Source organism: Equus quagga, chromosome 1 (genome assembly GCF_021613505.1).
Source record: "Equus quagga isolate Etosha38 chromosome 1, UCLA_HA_Equagga_1.0, whole genome shotgun sequence".
In the NCBI taxonomy this organism is placed as follows: domain Eukaryota; kingdom Metazoa; phylum Chordata; class Mammalia; order Perissodactyla; family Equidae; genus Equus; species Equus quagga.
In genome coordinates this window covers 100,732,515-100,752,881 of record NC_060267.1, presented here as the reverse complement: position 1 = coordinate 100,752,881, position 20,367 = coordinate 100,732,515, and the positions used below count along the sequence as shown (strand labels likewise).

At 44.7% G+C, this 20,367-nt stretch overlaps 1 protein-coding gene across 4 annotated transcripts in view; it reads left to right on the top strand.

The window, feature by feature from the left end:
* IQSEC1 (IQ motif and Sec7 domain ArfGEF 1) overlaps positions 1-4,945 on the top strand; it is a 129,204-nt gene extending 124,259 nt beyond the window's left edge. For 3 of the 4 annotated variants that reach the window (XM_046659965.1, XM_046659984.1, XM_046659975.1), the window contains exons 13-14: positions 8-57; positions 1,275-4,945. In XM_046659965.1, coding sequence (XP_046515921.1) covers positions 8-57; positions 1,275-2,021 — 797 coding nt within the window. In that variant the 3' untranslated portion in view covers positions 2,022-4,945. The remainder of the gene's footprint in view (positions 1-7; positions 58-1,274) is intronic. The other variant, XM_046660003.1, reaches the window with a different exon arrangement.
* The last annotated feature ends 15,422 nt before the right edge of the window (positions 4,946-20,367 follow it).

The window sequence follows — 20,367 nt, the reverse complement described above, 5'->3', positions numbered from 1 at the left end:
TGGGCAGGGAAGCGAGGGCGTCGCAGCAGTGCGGGATCGCTAGAGAGCAATGTGGAAGTAAGTAGGAAGCGCCTCGTCCAGCTGGCTGTCGTGTGTCACCTCCCTACTCCTTGGTTTATATCTGTCGTCTTTGTTTTTTTGCTCTTCCTTCCCCTACTGCACAGAGGCGCAGACACGCCCGCCCCTGCCTGCCTCAGCCCGGTGCATGCCAGCCCCTCCACCTAGAACTGCTGCGCCTCCCACCGCTTGTTTGGGCTGGAACGGTGGGGGGTGGCTCTGGATTTTGTGTTCTAGTTCCTGCTTAACCCCTGTCCCCTGTGGTCCCCAGCATGGTTCACATTCCTGGCTTCCCGGCACTGCTCCTGGGAGGGAGGCAGCAGCCGCCGGGCACCCTCCACCCTCGCTGCTGGGGGTTTTGTGGATCTCTTGACTTCCACGCTCCGCCATCCCCATCGCTTCCTTCCTGGAGTCTTGATTGTCATGTGTCTGCAGTCAGGGCACCATGGAATTGCTTAGCTAGCTCAGGGGAGGAGGAGAGCCGTGAGAGAAAGGAAAGTTCAGTGTGGATTTCATGAGATTTCATTCATCTTCAACCATCTCTATATTACTGTTCACATCTTAACCTCAGCTTGCAGACCTTTTTGTTTCCTTCTTTTTCCTTGTTTGGTTTGCTGTAGGTAGCTGCAGTGAAATGCCCAGGCAGCCCGCCCCCCAGGACCGGGTTTCCCGAGCCCCTCCTGTCCCTCTCACCACCTTCCCAGAAGCCTCGGGACCCACACAGGCAGAGCAATGCGCGCAGACCCATTGAGAGGACCCAGGAGAGCTCAGAGTACAGTTTCAGCAGGAATGGGGTTCCTCATTGTGCACACCAGCCTGCCCCGCTCCACTCAGTACACGCCACTCAGACACCCCCAAACAAAGGGTCCGATCTGAAAGCTCAGGCTGCCTCTGTGACAGGGTGCTCGTCAGGATGGAGCAGGAGTCACACTTGTGCTGCTGCTGCTGCTGCCCAGAAGGGAGGGTTCCCTCCTCCCCTGCCCCAGCCCCGCTTTTCTCCCTGGAAGGCCACTTCTCAGGGTCCGTCCAGCCCCTCAGCGGTCTCGCCACAGTAGTGTGCGAGGACATGGCTCCTGAGTACCCCTCCTCCGCAGCCAGCGAGTGAAACTAAGGCTTAGCAGTCAGTGGGGGAACTTTTACATTTTTTTTTAAAAAATCATTCTGACATAAGTGATTTAAGATCTTTTAATTTTGATTTCTATGAATTTCCTTTTTAGGGGTCCATCATTAGCAGTCCTCACATGCGCCGGAGAGCTACATCAACACGAGAGTGTCCATCTCGCCCACACCAGACTATGCCTAATTCATCCTCCCTCCTGGGCTCCTTATTTGGGAGTAAGAGAGGGAAGCCCCCTCCCCAGGCCCACCTGCCCTCAGCCCCTCCCCAGCCACCCCCCCACCCGCCGGGCCTGCCCCACCCGCAGCACTCCTCCGCTGGCCATCACCAGGGGCCCACAGAGGGCCCACCACAGGCCCAGGTACATGGGCACCACACCCAGTACTGCCACATGCAGCAGAACCCGCCCCCCTACCACCACCACCACCACTACCACCCCCCCCCAGCACATCCAGCATGCACACCAGTACCACCATGGCCCCCACGGGGGGCATCCACCCTATGGGGCCCATGTGTATGGCCACCCACCGCTGCCCTCGGCCCACATGGGCCACCCAGGCCACGTAGGCCATGCAGCGCATCACCACGGGCAGCCCCCCGCACCGCCGCCCCCTACCAGCAGCAAGGCCAAACCCAGCGGCATCAGCACAATTGTGTAGACAGCCTGTGCGGGGGTCCCAGACTCCCTGGAACAACTAACTGCACACCACACAGAGGCCCGCCCGGGGTGGCCAGCCTCGGGCCAGACCCAGGGCACTTGTGTTTCCATCTCTCCCCTCTGCTCCTCACAGCCAGACGGAGCCCCCTGAGCCCACAGGGCTTGCGTTGTAGGGAACAAAGCTCCTGATTTAATTTAATGTTGGCGTCCGGGCTCCATCTGCCTCAACCCGAGGGGTGGACCTCGGCCACCATCAGCCTCGAAGCCGTGACGCCGGCCAAGTAGGTCTTGAGCTGCCCCCAGCCCACTGCAGCCCTCAGCTCTCTGCCCGATTGTACACGCACATGAAACCCAGCCTAGGAAAAGAAGAAACGAGACACAAAACCAGAGAGAACAAAACAAAAACCCAACACTTGCTGCATTATTGCTCTTTTGTTGACAATGGGCAAAAAATTAAGTAGACCTGATATGGTTGATGAAAATACGTAAGTAAACTTTATATAATATAAATATATAAATATATAAATATATATATATATATACTGTATAGGTAGTATTTGTGTGTGAGAGGCAAGCGTTTCAGTCCACAGAATTAGCAATATAGACTTTACAAGGAGCTCCACTTACCTGATAGGAAGACAGGACCTTAGATGAATGTGTGAGAGAGTAGACCAAAAACTTCAATGCTAGGAACAAATTCAGATACTTCCATATTTTCATAAAAAGAAGAGAAGTCCCTCTAGGACTGGCTAAAACCTTTACACAATCTTTACTAACTGTGCCAAGTAACATAGCATCTAACTGTTTAAAAAGTCCAATATTGCTTTGTATAAATCCTTATTTTATTAACAGAATACTATCATAAGTAATCAGTATTATTACTGCTCTGTTATTTCAGGTAAGCAAATAGATAAAATGCAGTAAACTACAGTAGCAACTCGGGACAACTAGTTCGGAACCAGTTGTCCTAGAATATTGGTTACACAGATGCTTAGACACTTTAATGGCTGCGATAACTGTGAATTCCCATGTTCCATATTTCTTTTACATGCATCTGATTTAATGCACACTCATTCCGAGTCCTCTGAGGGGGCACCCATACACGGCAGAAGTACTCATCTCCAACATGAAAGCGGCCAGCTCTCATCCTCGTCTCCCCAGCACCATAACTTACTCATCCTGTTCCAACCGCACCAGGCAGGAGCCCCGAGCGTGTTTCCACCAGGAACCGCTCTCGAACTTGAAGGCTGACTTTAGCGTTTAGCAGCCAGGGCGGTGTGTGTGTCTCCCGTTTTGTTTTCTGAGTGGTAGCCGTGACCATCGTAATTCCATGTAGCCATGTGCCAGCACAACCCCCTTGTCATCACCGTGGCCCATCTGACCCCGGCTGATGAGCACCGGCCTCGCCAGTGAAGCCCCTGCTGCCTTCTCATGGTCCAGTTAGTTGCCAGGGCATCACATGACTCAGCTGTGCTCTTGTCGCTTCCGTGTTGTGGTGACACCATCCACTCCCCCAGGGGCCGGGCGCTGCACGCATCCGGTTCTGTGCCTGAGTCACCCACGGGCCGTACTTTGCAGTTTCAGCCTTTCGAGCCACTGCAGCCACCAGTGCTGTGCCCCTAAGCCGTGGGACCCGAGGACTGCCCCACGGCACCTGCCCAGGCGGAGAGCCCTTTCAGAAAGGGCGAAGCTAACGCAGGACTCTGCGGGCCACGGGGCTCCGCGCTCCGTGGACAGCGTGGCGAGCCATGGCTGGACAGCAGGACGACAGAGGGGAGCCCACCCTGGCCGAGGGTTCTGCCCATTTCCCTCCCCACTCACCCCTTTCTCATATCATTGAGGTCACCATACCAGCAATCTGCAAACCGAGCACTTTGTTAATCTCCACGGAGAGCAAATACAGCAATTTAGAGTTTAGCGTTTTTTTAAAAGAAGTGTGACTTTAACCTGCCCGCCTTCATGTCCCCATCGGCGTAGTATTTCTCTCGGGCATCTGCTCAGAAAGAGAGAAATGAAAAGCACGGTGTGTCTGATCTGGCCCAGGCCAGGCTGGTGGGAGGCTCCCCGGTTCCACTGACTCCTAAATTCTTTGGTTTCCCTTCAGAGTCAGGCTCCCCGAGGCGTTCTCTGTCTTGCAGTGTAACAGATGTTGTTCTGACAAGGAAAAGTCGAATTGTGCTGCATGTCACCTGGCGTCAGTCATGTGAGGCCACACTCTGTATTGTATATTTGCAAAATACATCAGTGTTACTGTTGACAAATAGTTGAAGTAAAGTGGTAACATATTAAATATGTCAGCTTTTCTTCACTCTCCTGTACCAATGGTAGAGTCTAACTGTAAACTCTAGGTTGTTCCAGAAAAGATGAGGGCTGTTTGGTACAAGATTGCCCTTTCTGAAAGGACAGTCACTAAGGAAAAACAACAGAACCAACAATAAATCCGAGGGAGGGGCGGCTTCTCTCTTCATTGCCATCCTGCGTGCTCCACAGGCCATTCAGAACTCTGACCTCCAAAACTGTCACCGATGTGTCCTGAAGCTGTCAGGGTGCCACAGGGCCAGATGTAGTCAAATAGCTTCTTGAACAAATTCAGTTCTCGCGTTTCCAGCTTCATTCAGTGTATCAGGTTCAGGTCAATGAGGTTTCATTGTTCTGTGTGTTTTGTTTACAAACTGTCATGGGAAGTGTTTCTAGCACACTGTCCCATTGAGGAGGCTGGAGCCACGCTGCACAAATCTTGTCTGGGAAGCAAAAGCTTCTGATAAACTGGTGTCCCCCATGTTGTTTCCATGGGACTGTTCCCCAGATCCCAACCGGTCACAGGGTCACAGCTGGGGGTACCTATCATTCACCCCCAGGATAGGAGGCAGGAGCGCCACCAGGACATTTGTGTCATCCTTTCTTACTGTCAGGACACACGGGACATTTTTCTCAAGTTGCACAAATTATTTCAATTATACAATAATTTCCGGCAGGAGCAGGGGACCCTTAGAGGAAGCGGCTGGTAGCATCACAAAAATCTTTTCTGGGACAACAATTAAATCATGTATTTGTATTTTAAGTTTACGAATGAATTGTACAACAATGTAAAAATAAAGTTCATCCTAATATGATGTGCACGTCTTGCTTAAAAATGTCTTCAGTCAGCCAGTGTAGAGCGATTTTTCCATCACACGCTGCATGCAGCAGAAGCCTCGTTTTTCTTTAAAATGAGCTGAAAAGACAGCAGATATGTAACCATGACCCTAGGTGTTGACTCGGCGCAAAGCTGCGTCTCCACAGGGAAGCATGCGTCTGACAGTTTTGTTGTAAAATATCATCACCTTTCCTGCCTGAAAAATGAATAATTTTGTAAGTATTTTAAATAACAACAACAATTGAGGAAGCAGATTGTGAGGTGAATCAGCGTGCGGTGGGGGTGGCGAGGGGCGCGCGGGAGGAGCTCTGTCGGTTGTCCTGCGCGTGCCCGGCGGTGTCGGTGTTCTGTGTGCGGGCACGCTGGCGTCGTGCGCGGTGCCCGTCTCCTGAGAACGTCATTCACCTTCGAGTCGTTTTAAACACACAGAGTCAGGTCTCGAATGCAGACTGTTCAAAGACTTGCAGGGACCCCTCGCTCACGAGGAGCCCAGCACCCCCCGTGTGACTGGGGAGGAGAGGAGCGCTTTTGTTTTAATATGCACTCTGCCTGTGAGTAGTAAGACTCTATTGATGTAAAATCATAGCTGTGATCGTGTGGAGAAATCAAATAAATCCTTTAAAACTCTCGGGTTCCTACTTTCTCTGACAAGTCCAGCAGTTTCCCTGTCGGCCAGACACAGATCAGCTGGCAAGTTTGCCCATCCTTGTCGTGACTGCTCTGGGTACTGGCCTTCCTGGAGGACAGTGGACTGACTGTAACGTGAGGACCTCGATGTACAGATCACAACATAGGCACTGATAGACGATTTCAAGGGTATTTATAATTTCTAGCAACTTTCAATAAATTTTAGTGCTTTCATCGAGTTAGAGAGAGGAGCTGGATCCTGTGAAGTGTTGAGGTGGACTGGGAATGACTTCTGGGGGCAAGAAAACCCCGATGGCCCAGTCCCAAATGCTTGAAGAGATGATTGATGAAGTCAAGCTGCCCGTTTGTCCACGTGCTGGTTAATGTGATCTGCAAAAGCCAGGAAGGTGACGTCTGATCCCCCCGAACGAGGAGTTCTGTGAGAACAGGATTGGCTTGTACTGTTTCCCCTTTCCTGGACCCAAATTCGGTTCTAGAGAATACCACCTTAAAGTTTCAGTATGTATCATAAAATGAACTAAAAGTGGTAGATCTAATTTGTGGAAAAAACGTTAATTTTAATGACCAGATTTAGCTGTGGCCCACCCTTCGTAGAGAAGTGAATTCTGCTTGAAGGATGTTCTTAGCTTCCGCAGCTGGGCGGGTGTTCCTTTTCCAGGCCATTCAGGGGCTGTCCAGGAGGGGGAAGCTGGTTGTTCAAATTGCCCCACGTACTTGGCTCTGCTTCAGCCTCTGGTTGTGTGACGCCCGGGGCTGCCCCCGACCTGCTGCCTGATGGGGGTGAGCTGCTCAGCCGGTGCTTCGAGGTGATGGTTCTCTGAGTCTGCGTCTGTTTCCCCCCCACCAGACTGTGAGCTCCTCGAGGGCAAGGGGTGCATCTGACCCAATTCTCTGTGTCCATTGACTAGGACAGGACTGGTCTTGTCAAAATGCATCTGAAATGAATTGATGGGGGCGGGGCAAAACCACTGGCTGATCTTACAGTCTGTAAATCATCATCAAAAACATGGAAACTTGTTTGCTCTGTCCTCTGCTGCCCTTGACATCAACAAGTCTAGCTGGGGACACAGGTGACACAGCAGGCCTCTAAATGAGCATTTCATGCTCACTGACTGTGTCCTTCCCCCCCCTTGCCGCACATTTCTGGCGCTCGTTTCACTTGACCTCTCAGCAATTTTCGATATGTTCACGCATTCCTTCTTGAAATACTCTTTCCTTGGCATCTCTGAGCTCACACTCTCTTCTCCTCCTTTCTGGGGACTCCTTCACCGTCTCCTCTGCAGGCTGACGCTCCTCCGCGGTGCCATCGAGTGTTGCTGTCAGGCCCATGTCGGAGCCCTCTGCCTCCTCTCGCCTCCGAGTTTCGGTCTCCCTCCTGCACCCCTATTGCTTCCAAACTTGAATGGCCAGCTCAGACCTCTACTCTGAGCACCCATGTTCCCTGGGTCTTCCAGCAGCACTTCAGACTATCTGCATGACCAAGTTCACGGTCATACACAGGCACTCATGAAACCAGGGCCTCTGCTGTGTTCCCTATTTTGGCAAATGGCATCACCATTGAGTTGTTTCAATCAGAACTTAGGAATTCTCCCTGGCAATAGGAACAATTGGGCAGTGGTTGGAGGCTTTCCTTATAGTGTTTTAACTTTGATCAAATGCATTTTAACATTTAGAGCATTTGGAAAGAACAGATTCATAAAAAGCAGGGAAAAAAAATCATCCACAATCCTATCACCCAAAAAAACATTATAATTGTTAGGTCTATTTCCTTCCCATCTTCTCTTCACATATTTCTGAGTTACCCAGCTCAGGTCTTCTGTACGTGTCCGAAAGAGTTTGTAAGTGTTATTTGGTGCGCCTCATGAAAAAAGAGTTTTCACAATCAAGAACATAGAGGAAATGCTGGATTAGAAAAAGTTCAATCGATTTCTTCACTGCAAGACTTCTCAGAAGCTTTTAAAAGGCTGCTGTGCACTGTGACTGCCTGAAGGACAGCCTGTGCCACGTTTCCTAAACTAAAGTTAGGGAATCCTTTCGCATTCCGTAGCATGCAGTTTAGTGAAAGTTTGTATGTGTAAGTTTTGCTCATTTTTTCCTTAATATATTCTGATGTTATGAAAGACTCAGCAGTTTATAATGTGTGCATGATATGCATGTCCCAGGATGCATTTGCCAGGCAGATAGTTATTTTGGTGAACAAGGAACACAAAAAGAAAGAATACTTTTCTGAGCAGATTTGGTGATTCTGGGAAAGATTTGGGACCTGGAGGAGCTGGACACCATGGAATCTAACTTTAGTGGGGAGTTCCTGGGATGACCGGTGACACTGTTTTGGTAATTCTGGGTAGCCACGTGTCACCTGAGATGCTGCTTGATTCAGTATATTCAATTCAGTTCTCACTTTCCAAGGAATGCATCTCACTTTGCAGCACAGAGTTGGCCTGCAGCAGAGATTCACTGGCTGGCTGATGGCGGGCGTATTCGGAAGGCTATTTACCATCACCCCTACTGTGTAGCTTCATGACTTTTAAGGTCCTTTTAGGGAAATCTTTTCTTCCCTTTCTGTTATTCCTGACCACACTCTGCCACCTCCACAATGTGACCAGTGTCCTATGTGGGAAAAGTTCATTTAAATCTGAAAGACAGGAACTAAAACACTTTAGTTGTCATAGAAAGCATTCTAAAATAAAAATGCCAGAGGATAATCGAGGCCACCTAAATTGGAATCTCTTCCCACGTCCTTCAGGAACTGTTTAGAAAAAAGAACAAATAAAATCACCTATAGCTCAGACCTACAGTGTCACCAGGAAAGAGTGAAAAACACACATTTTAATGAAAAGTCAGTGGGAAAATAAGCATCTTAGACTAGCAGAGTTGACATCAAGTTCCATCCCAGAATATAGATCCAGGTGGGAACTGCACAGAAAAGAGGAATGGCATGGTCCTGATGGTGGTAGAAACAGATAACATCCACTGGGGTTCATGCCCATACAGAGAGAGAATGACCCTGCATGGAGAAATGCAGAAAGGAGAATTGAGACCTGGTGGAATCCAAAGGAAAACACTTGGAAAAGTTGTGGGACCAGAGGTGGCAGAAGGCATTGCTTCTGGGAGAGGGAAGCACCTAGGAAAAGGAAGATTCCCCTTGGAGACCTGGTGATGGTCCTGCTTGGAAGCCGCTGAGGGCCCTATTCAAACAAGATGCTCTTGGAGAATCAGAAGAGGGGCCTTCAATAAAAGCACCTTTTCTTAAAGGAATTGCAATTCCCTGTAGCAGCAAAATATGGCATTATTGGACTAAAAAAATCAAGTAAACCAGCCAAGCCCCTGGCTCTTCCCTATAGCATCAAATGCTATTGTTGGCCCTGGAAAACCCAATACAAATAAACATGTAAAGTATTCATACAAAAGTACTTTAAGGAGGAAAATGAGAAAAATTTTATCAATAAAAATATACATACATATGAACAGAATAAAAAGGGAAAAGTAGGGAACATTGTAACAACACTCCTATATTAATTAAATATAATTAAACAAGCAATAACATATGAAAGAACACCATAAATCATAAACTCAAGCTCAGAATAAAGACGGACAAATAGGACATGCAATGGGAGCTCACTAAACTTAAGAAAAAAATGGAAGAAAAATATAAAATTATCTCAAGTGCCCAAAGGAGAATAGATATAACTGAAAGTATTGAAATAGACATAGAGGATGGAAATAAAAAAGATCCAAGAAAATGAAACAAATAAGGAGGCATTAGAGATCAGAGAGAAAGTAGAGACGTAGCAGATGGAAAAAGTGTCTAACATACATATAATTGGAGTCTGCGAAGAAGAGAAACAAAACGATATAGAACTAAGATGTAAAACTATAATTAAAGAAAATTTTCTGTGGTAAAGAAAACCTGAGCTTACATCCTGAAAGGTCCCACTTTGTTCTTGGGGAAAAAAAGACCTAGAATTATCAACACTGAGAGATGAATCCTAGTAAAATTATTGAACTTTGAAGATAAAGAGGAAATTCTCTGGATGTCCAGGCAATAAAATCAAGTCAAACACAAAGAAAAGAAAATCACATTGGTATTAGATTCCTCAAAATAACATGTAAATCAAGATGACAGAGGAACAACATTTTAAAGAGACTCAAGAAAAGAAAAAGCATGAACCAAGGATTTTGTATCTAACCAAGCCATCTTTCAGGTATCAAGGGTACAGAAAAGTAGCTTCAGACAGGTTTTGAACATACAAGAATGTGGTGAATATAGTCCTTATGAGTCCTTTCTGAGGACTCTCTTATAGGATAAACCATCCGAACAAGAGATCTGAGAAATTTTTGCAAAAGGACTGATGACTAGCACTGGATATATTTAATTACAGATCTAGGACTAAAACATAAGGGGGGATAAGGCTGGAAGAATACTATGTAATGTTATATGTTCAGACAAAATAGAAATAACACAGTTTTTTAAAAGAAAGAAATAACACAGTCTTTTAAAAGGAAGAGAGTAAGGGGAGAGTAGAATAAGCCTATTCACTGCTGGATTGTTAATAGGTGAGAGTCAAATGATGTTATTTAAACCTGGTAAAGCCAAATAGTAAAAGGCTAAGTAAGAAAAAGGGGGGCTGAGGGCATTATATGAAGATTTTTTGTAAGGGTAACGTCTAGAACAAAAGTACAAACCTTCCCAAATACAGGAACAAAACAGAGGAAAAAGGCTGGGCAGAAAGAGGAGAACAGACCTCAGAGTGAAGGATACACAGTGAGGATAACATAATGCACACAATAACTATACAACATAAAATATTACAGAACAAATACCAAACATGTCAATTATACCAATAAATGTAAATGTGTTTAGATCCCTTATTAAAAAGATTTTAATACTGGCTCATGTATCATTCAGCTATTGCCATAATAATTCTGTGTGACAAATAATCCCAAAACTCAGCAGCATTAAACAATAAACATTTATTTCTGGGGCTAGCCCCGTGGCTGAGTGGTTAAGTTCATGCGCTCTGCTTTGGTGGCCCAGGGTTTCACTGGTTCAGATCCTGGGCACGGACATGGCACTGCTCGTCAGGCCACGCTGAGGCGGCGTCCCACAAAGCTCAACCAGAAGGGCCTACAACTATGTACTGGGGGCCTTTGGGGAGAAGGAAAAAAAAAAAAAGGATTGGCAACAGATGTTAGCTCAGGTGCCAGTCTTTAAACACACACACACACACACACACACACACACAATTTATTTCTTACCCATGCATCTGAATGTTGATTGAGGTTCTGCTGATCTAGACTGGGCTTATCTCTGAGCTGCAAGTTGGGTCTAGGTCTGCTCCATGTGTCCCTCATTCTCCTGGAACCAGTGCCTATTAGAGGCATGTCCTATTCATAGCAAAAGGCTAGAGTGCAAGAAGGAAAGCCCAACCAAGCATGCACATTTCAAACCTTTGCTCATGCTGTGTCCATTAAAATCCCATTGACCAAATCAAGCCCATGCCCAAGCCCAAAGTCAGAGGGTTGGAATATATACCCTGCCTTCCATGAAAGCATGACAAGGAGATAGAATACTACTATACTCAATTACCCCAGATCACAAAGTAAAACCCAACCACATCTATGCCAGTACACTCTAGGCACACCTAGCACAGAAATTCAGAAACCCTAAACATCAAGAGAGGGACAGGTGTGTAGAGACAAACACAAACCAAAACAAGGGGAAAGAAGTAACAATCTTGAAACTTGACAAGGTAGAATTCAACCTTAAAAACAAATAACAATGCTAAAAGATGAATTCTAAATGAAAACATAATAGTTATGAATATCTATGTACCAAATAATATAGCAGCAATCTGCAAAAAGCAGAAATATAGGAGATGCAAGAAGAAATAAAAACAGGTTAATAACAGGGTAACAGCACTCTGAATCCAAAAGAGGTTAAGAAGACGAAAATTGAAAGTTTTTGATCGAGGGACACCTAACTTCATAGCCAGATAATAGAGATGACACTGCTTTCAAGCACACGTGGAACATTGGTGAAGTCAACCGTGTATTGAGTCACAAAGAAAACCTGAATAACTTCCCTTAGGTAGAAATGATACAAACATATTCTCTAATTAGAAATTAGTTCTAAAATAAAAAAAATCCCAACTGGAAATGTTATTAACTCTCTATTAAATTACTCTTGGGTCAAAAGAGAAATACAAACTAAAACTGTAGAATTTCTTTAAATATGATAAAACCTTGTATTAGAATTTGTGATACAATTACAGCAATAATCCAAGAAAAATTACATTGACAAAAATAAAAGAACGAAAAGAAACATCAAACTCAAAATTAGGAAAAGAACAACAGAGCAAACAAAGCAGAAGAAGTAAGTAATAGAAAGCAAAAATTAATCAGTTAGAAAACAGAGAAATAGTAAATCAAAAAGCTTGTTCTTTGAAAATAAACAAAGTAGACAAACCTATGAGTAACCAAATAAAGATGAAAAGAAAGCACAAACACAAAAGAAGAAATAATAAGAGGGAAGTAACTATTGAAATGAAGGAGACTTTTTAAAGTGGTGCTACTTTGGACAACTTTATGCAAATACATTGGAAAACCCTATATGACACTGATAATTAGCCAAAATTGACCCCAGGAGAGAAAGTTTTTGTTTGTTTGTTTGTTTTTGGCGAGGAAGATTGGTCCTAAGCTAACATCTGTTGCCAATCTTCCTCTATTTTATGTGGGATGCCGCCACAGAGTGGCCTGACAAGTGGTGCTAGGTCCACACCCAGGATCCAAATCCACAAACCCTGGGCCTCCGAAGTGGATTGTAAACTTAACCACTATGCCACCAGCCTGGCCCTGAGAGAAAGAAATTTTAAACAGACAAATTCCCATAAGAGAAATAGAAAAAGTAAACAACCTGCGAGATCCATGTGGTTTCATAGGAGAATTCTTCCAGACCTTCAAATACCAGACAAACTTGATGCTGCTTCCAGTGTTTCAGATCATAGCAGAGTAAGGAAGCCTTCTAAATTCTTTTTATGAAGTGACTATAGCAACTTTCCTAAACCTGATAAAGGTTGCATGAATACAAAACTACAGACCATCGACGCAAAATCGTGAATAAAATGAAAGCAAACATGTAATGGCGCATTGAATGTAAACTCATAAACTTCACGACCAAGTAGGGATGTGTTTCAGGAGTGCAAGGATGGTTCACCATTAGGAAATCCACTAGTAAAACCCACCATTTTAATTGAAATGAGAAGAAAAATTTTATGATTGTCTCCATGGATGTGAAAGGCTTTTACCAAAATCCAGACTCATTCCTGATATACAAGGCACTTAACAAATGGATACTTTGTTAGCACAACAAAGTGTATGCACCTTCATCCAAAAGCCAGCATTTTATTTAATGGAGAAACAGTGAATGCATTCCAGAAAATCAGGAAAAAGACATGGATGACCACCATCTTCACTTCTGTTTCACATTGTAGTGAAGGCTTTAGCTGACATAATCAGAAACAGTTACAGACTTAAGAATTGGAAACGAAGAGGTAAATTATTTCTTTTTGCAGATGATATAATAGCATATCTGGAAAAACCAAAAGAATCCATAAAAAAGCTATCAACATTAAGAAAACTTAGCAAGATGATTGGATATAAAATTGATACATAGGGTCAGGAGCCTTACATATTTTTAAAAAACAGAACAAAAAATGGGAGAAAAGACTGCATTTACAACATAATTTTTTTAAAATACCTTGGAATAGCTTCACAAGAAATAATCAAAATATATGTGAGGAAATGATTAAAACATGGGAAAACAAAAAACTAGTTTTTTACAGTTTTTTTGCAGTTTTTTACACCCTGCATACAGTCATGCGTCTCCTAACGTCAGGACTACCTTCTGAGAAATGCCTCGTTAGGTGATTTTGACGTTATGCAAACATCACAGTGCACTTACACAAACTTAGATGGTGATGCAAGAAAAATTTAAAATACCAAGGTGTATGAGGAAACTATTCTAGTTGAAACCTGACTTGACCTGAGTTTTATTTTGACCAGAGCAGCCTGGTTTATGGTCTGACTGGCACACGTGGCACATGTGCTTTAATTCACTGTCCCAAAGCAGGGGATGCACTCTTTGAAGAGAGGGAGGAACGCCTCCGCTCCTCTGACGTCAGAGCCAGGACACTTTCGAAGATATGTTTTTCTTCCCAGAAATCAAGTTGACCTGCTGTGTATGTGCTAAACCGCAGCAAAGTATCCCCTTGTGACTTTGAGAAAAAAACGTATCCTTGTAATGCTTGCTGTATGTTCTCTGTTCTGAAGCGGTGCAGCGTCACGCTGCAAACCATGCTTCCCTGGACCACCTCCCTTGGGGGAGACGGCCTCCCCAACTCAGGTAAAATTCACCTTCTCTCCTGTAAACTGTAAACTGTGTCTGTAAACTGGCTCTTGGGTATTTGTGTCGACCCTGGTACAGCCTTCCACACACCTAGGCCTTATGGGACTGATCTTACGGAACCACCGTCGTGTGTGTGATCTGTTGTTGACCATAATGTCGTTATGTGGCGCGTGACTGTTCTCCAACCGTGAAGGAGACACCACCCTATAGTGGACTCTGCTCCAAACATGTCCTAGGTCCTGTAACACAGAACCTGTCCTTTCGAGGTAGTGTCCCCCCATTGGTGCTGTAACTGAGTTTTCAGTAAGCCATTCCACCTCTGAATTAGGCCTGCTGTTGCTTGGTGATGGTGGCTATATGGCAAGACCAGTTAGGGTTTGCTTTGTTTTCTTTTTCAGTTTAATTCTATTTTTCGAACATGTGAAATACATGGTTCAAAAGTCAAAACTACATATTTTCAGAATATCTCGCTTCCTTCACCCTTCTCTTCATCCTAGCTCACTCTGTGCTCCATAGGTAACCATTTTTATTAGTTTCTAGGTTTATCATTCCTGTGTTTTGTTTTACAAAATTAAGCATAGATACGCATACGTTATTCCCCAGCTTTTCCTCCACAGAAGATAGCATACTGTGCACGCTGTTGTGAACCTTGCGTCTTCACTTACCGTCACTCCTTGTCATCGGTTTACTGCCACAGCTCCCGCCCACCCCTCCTTGCTCTGTGCTTGTGGAGCTGGCTTCTGCATCACCTGTCACCTGGCGTGGTGTTTAGCTTTGTCAGTAGAGGGTGTTGGAGGGAACTGCCAGAGCAAGAGGATTTTCTCCCAGGTTCCAGTGAGCGTCTCTTTTTCGCACTGTGGGCATCTCAGCACACGCGCGCCTGCCAGGCTCCCTGCGGGCAGTCCCAGCCGACAGTTCCTGCACACAAGCCTCGGCCCACCTGCACACCAGTGGGCAGTCTCCTGCTGGCCACTCCCTGCCCGTGGTTCCCTGTGCCCACTGTGACTTGGTGACCAGAGGCCAGCTATGGCCACGGCAGCTCAGCGGGCTGCAAGCAGGCCTTCTCCAAGGAGGCGTGGAGCACAATGTGGGAAGCCCTGCTCCTGCCCGAGTTTGTTTCCTCCTCAGATAGTTCTTTCAGCCCAAGGGCACTTCTTGAGAGTACTTTTCTATCCCTTCTTAGTATTTAATTCCCTCCAAATAGTTAAAAAGTCTTTATGTTAACCTCTCCTGTTCGATTGACTGGTTTCTGTCTCCTGGATCCCAGCGGATATAGAACTGGGTGCTGGGAGTGGTCCCAGGAGGTGGACCCACAGTGACGGGCTTTGGGAACTCATTGTGTGGAGTCTTGGGCTTGAATGCAGCGCTGAGCAATGGGACAGTGGGAAAAGGGTGCTGGCACTCCACGTCCTGCAGTGGCTTCACCGTTGATGGAGCTGTTATCTGTGATGGGTTGTGATGGAGTGCCAGCCGACGCACGTGTCTTTGGAACCCAAGAAGCTGCTGCACTTGAGGGTCGTGATGGTAATGATGACTGCAAGGCCTGTGGTGTGGGATGGATTTTCCTGAGTGCAGCCCTGGAACATTTACAGAGAGAAAATGACAAGCTTGAGTCCTTTATCTCCCTCTGAGAGTCTGAGAAGTCGATAGCTTTTATGACAGCCCTAAAAAATCCTCATTTCTTGTAGCCACAGGGTGATATTGCTGAAAAGCAAGCACAAAATGTAATTGTGCAGGTTGCTGGGTTTACAGCAACAGTTGAATTCACAGGCTCACCAAGTTTCTCCTAGAAAAGTTAGGGAATTAATCAGGGAAAGATAAGATGCTGAAGCTTCGAATGAGAACATCTGGTTGGACCCAGATGAAACAGAGACTCTTGAATCCCCAAGTCTCTCTGAGCCTCCCGTGCCAGTGGCAGGAGCTCCCCGGCCCCTCCCCCGTGTCTGAGGTGACTACCCTTCCTTTGCTTGAGAACCCTGGCTACAGCACCTGGGGCGGATGACAGAGATGCTCATTTTCCTCCAGACCCATGACAACCACCACCTGTTGCCACAAGACCCATCACTAGGGGGACATCTCAGCATGCTTCTGGAGGACAAGTACACATGACGCAGGAGGAAGTAGCTTACAAGTAGCTTCAGTCAAAAGAATTACAAGATATACCACATTTTGTTCATTCATCATCTGTTGATGGACACTTGGGTTGTTTCCAGCTTTTGGCTATCATGAATAATGCTGCTGTGAACATTCACGGACAAGTGTTTGAGTTCTCGTTTTCATTTCTTCTGGATATACATCTAGGAGTGGAATCGATGGGTCATGTGGTAATTTCAGGTGACTTGCGAACCCACTATTTTTACTGTATATGCTAAGTGGGATATAGTCTAGGGACAAAAAGAACTTCAAGTAAACCTTAAACTTCACTCAGTTTTACTATAATTAGTAATATTGTTACTGTAAGTTGAAACTATATATAGTTGGATAAAGCAAGTAAGCAAATATGTTAATCTTAATAGAACTGGTATTTAATGTAAGAAGAAAGATATAAATATATCAAAGAAATTAAGAAAAATCCTATAATGTTAATTTGATTTGGAAGTATCTATAATTAACTCCTGACTTTAAAAAACAGATATTTCTAGATCCATTCATTGTAGGAACCTAGAAATAAGAACTCCTCCCCCACCGAGTAGCAAGAAACATCCTTAGCACCCAGATTTTCATTCTACCATCCCCCACTATAAATAATAAAGGCTCCTTAGATAAATGGCTTATTCTAAGGCTGGGGAAGAAAGGAGGAAATTGAGATATCTTGTTTTGCCAAAAAAACGATAAAGCACTCAAAAGACTAATGGGGCATATCAATAGAACACAGGAGTCAGCCTGAAGAAGTTCCAAGTAGCCAAATTTGGGACAATTGTAGGATAAAATAATAATTAATGTAATTGAGTGTAATTCATCAAATAAATTAAAAATCCATGAGTCCATAAGGATACTTCCAAAGATAGAGAAACTCACTTGCTGCAACTAAACATGATGATTACACCAATTTTTTATTCTGAAAATTTATAATTAAGAGGAAGGAATTAATTACTTCCCGTATCTCTTTTGGAGGAACTGTAATTTATCCCCAGTTAATGAGGAAAGGCTGGGTTTTTTTTTTTTTAGCAGAAGAATACCAGCTAATAAATGTAAATGAAATTATTGATTCAGGCAAGGATCATCAATGAATGCTAAGACCACGAGCTGAAAGGTGATTGGGAAGCAGATATTTGCGCAGTACCAAAACATCATCACACAGATTACTTGCTAATTACTAAGGGGAAAAAAACCCCACACTTTTATAGTGGAGAGATGTGGTGGTCACCACTTTTATAAAGTGATCAAGAATGAAACACTTGATACTTAAACACCTCTTGAGGTGATTTGATATGAAGTACACAGTAACACCTTTTGCCAAATGCTTTAACCTGAATCTTACCAAACCTTTAGAGCTAACTTTCCATACAGCAATTACAGGGGATAGAAATAAGAGTTAAATATAACCATGAGGGAAAAAGAATTAGACAAATCCTGAATGTGGGACCACTGGCCTAGACTCTTCAGAAAGTCAGCGTTGCTCTTGTCCTTCCTTCTTCTCCTTTCCTGGACAATTCAGTCCAAAGGTCATTAGAAGGGGAAAAAGCAAGATAGGTGTCCAGCCAGGAGTCGGGAGGGAGTCATGGAGACAGATCAGAGTGTTGGCACCCAGTCTGGGCAGAGGGCATGGAGCAACCTTATGAGGGGTGTTGAAGTGTGAGCAGGATGAAAACGTGAGGCAGCACAGCAGGTAGCAACAGCAATGGAGATTGGTTACGTAGAGGGAGATTAATATATAAGTGACTGTCTTAAGGAAAATGGGAGCTATGTTTCTCATCATCAGAGAAGGGAGTTACAAATATGGAAAGAGAGAAATCTAGAATGAACCCCATAGTGATGGAGCGAAATTGATATTCAAGCGTATTAGTTATCTATTGTTGCATAACAAATTTCCCCAAAACTTAGGGGCTTCAAACAATAAATATTTATTATTCCATAGTTTCTGTGGGTCAGAAATACAGGGGCTTAGCTGCTGGTTCTGGACCAGAGTTTATCACAAGTTTGCAGTCAGTGTCAGCCAGAGCCACAGTCATCTCAAATCTTGACCGGGGCTTCCAAGCTCTTGGCTTATGTGGCTCTTGGCCTGGGGATTCAGCTCCTTTCAATGTGGCCCTCTCCACAGCCCTGCTCCCGGCATGGCACTGGCTTCCCCCAGAGTGAGTGATGCAAGAGAGCCAAAGCAATGCCCCATTGCCTTCTATGACTTAGTGTCTCAGACACAGAGTCACTTCCGACTTATTCTGTTCATTAGGACCAAGTCACTAAGTCCAGCCCATGTGCAATGTGTGGCAATTACACTAGGGTAAGAATAGGAACCGTCTTGGAGGCTGGATATCACAGTCTACCCTCTAGCCCCCAATAACTCATGTCCCTCCCATATGAAAAATATGCTCACCCCTCCCAAAACCTCATGCTATTATAGCGTCAGATCAAAGTCTAGGGGCTCATCATCCAGGTGCAGATAATGCTGTTCAAGCACGGTTCCTTTGACTTATGAATTAAAGAGACACACACACTTCACACACAATGATGAGATAAGCATAGGATAACCTCCATAGACCTACTCATAAATGGGGAAAAATGGGAGGCACACAGCAGTCACTGGTCCATAGTAGTTTTGAAATGCAGCCAAGACTGTCAGAAGCTTATTGACTGGGACTTAGTCCTATTCCTTCCCCAGAGTGATTCTCCATTGCTCTCGGCTCCTCCCTCTGGGCCATCCTTCCTTTTGCAAGAAAGGTAGTATGTGTTTGCAGGTGGGTGATTTTCTCAGCCTGCTTTCTGCCAGTGGAATTTTGGATGTCCAACAGCCTCTTCTCCTTTCTTACAGTCTTTGAGCCTTTCAGACAAGGACATGAATCTCAGGAGGCCGGGATCATTGAGGACCATCTTGGAGCCTGGCTACCACATGGTGTAAATTCAAGGTTTTCAATATATAGAGATAAATATAGAAATAAAGAGAGGTATAAATATGTAAGAAATACATATATTCCCTAATTCTGTTTACTGAGAGGAGTTTGTAGTAGTGAGACCTCAATAGCCATAAGCACACCTAGCACCTAGCTCTTAGCTTCTAAATACTTGTCTCCATGAAAAGGACCCAGGGCTCCGAGAAGTAATGGCTGATTCCAGGACTGGGGCAGAGGAAGAATAAGATGAGTCTGGAGCATTTTGTTGTGCCAGTAAATAAGAACATGCTCAAAAATGATGGGGATGTTTCAAGATGACACAGAAGCCAGTTTGAAAGGACTCCCACTGCACAAATATGGGACAATTTGAGCTTTAAAATAAGTAATTATAGTAATGATTATACTAATCCTTGAATAAAATAGGAATCCATATTATCGAGTTAACAATAAATTAATCAAAAGTCTGATAAGGATTGGGATATTTACATACTTCAAAGTACTTTCCCACAAAAGACCTGTTAATTACAATGGGAAAATGACTAACTTTTCACTGAGAAAGCCTGCCAGATACCACCTAAATCGTATGCCACCTAGTAGAATGCAATGAGAAGAACACAGCATTATTTCTTAGTGAATTCAGTGATATTCCTGCCAAAGATGCATGTCTTGACTCTAGTGATGAAGACGCACCAGATAAACTCGCACTGAAGGACATTCTACAACATAACTGGCCTGTTTGCTTCAAAAATATCAAAGTAAAAGAATCAAGGTTATGAGAGTAAAGGAATGACTCAGGCACTATTCTAGATTGAAGGAACATGATTTTGGAGTTAATTCTTTTTGCTACAAAGGACATTGCTGGGATGATTGGAAAAACCTGAAGGAGGTCTGAGGATTAGATAGTGGTAACACATCAACGTTAACATCCCTATTTTGATGGTTTTATTGTGGCTCAGAGTCTCTCATGAGTGCAGTCAGGATATCAGCAGGAGCCACAATCTCTGAAGACGTGAGTGGGGCTGGAGGATGTCTCCAAGCTCACTTGGCTGCTGGCAAGAGGCTTCCATTGCTCACTCAGCAGGCGGGGCTTTCCATAGGGCTGGGCGTCAGTATGCGGCTGCCCCCAGAGTGTGTGACAACAGAGGGGAGAGAGAGAGATCAAGTTAGAAGCTGAAGGGTCCAGCCTAATCTGAGAAATAGCACAGCAGCACTACTGGTCAAATGGACCAACGCTGGTACAATGCAGGAGGGGACTGCACGCAGGCATGAAGTTGGGGCTCCCTGGGGCTATCTTGG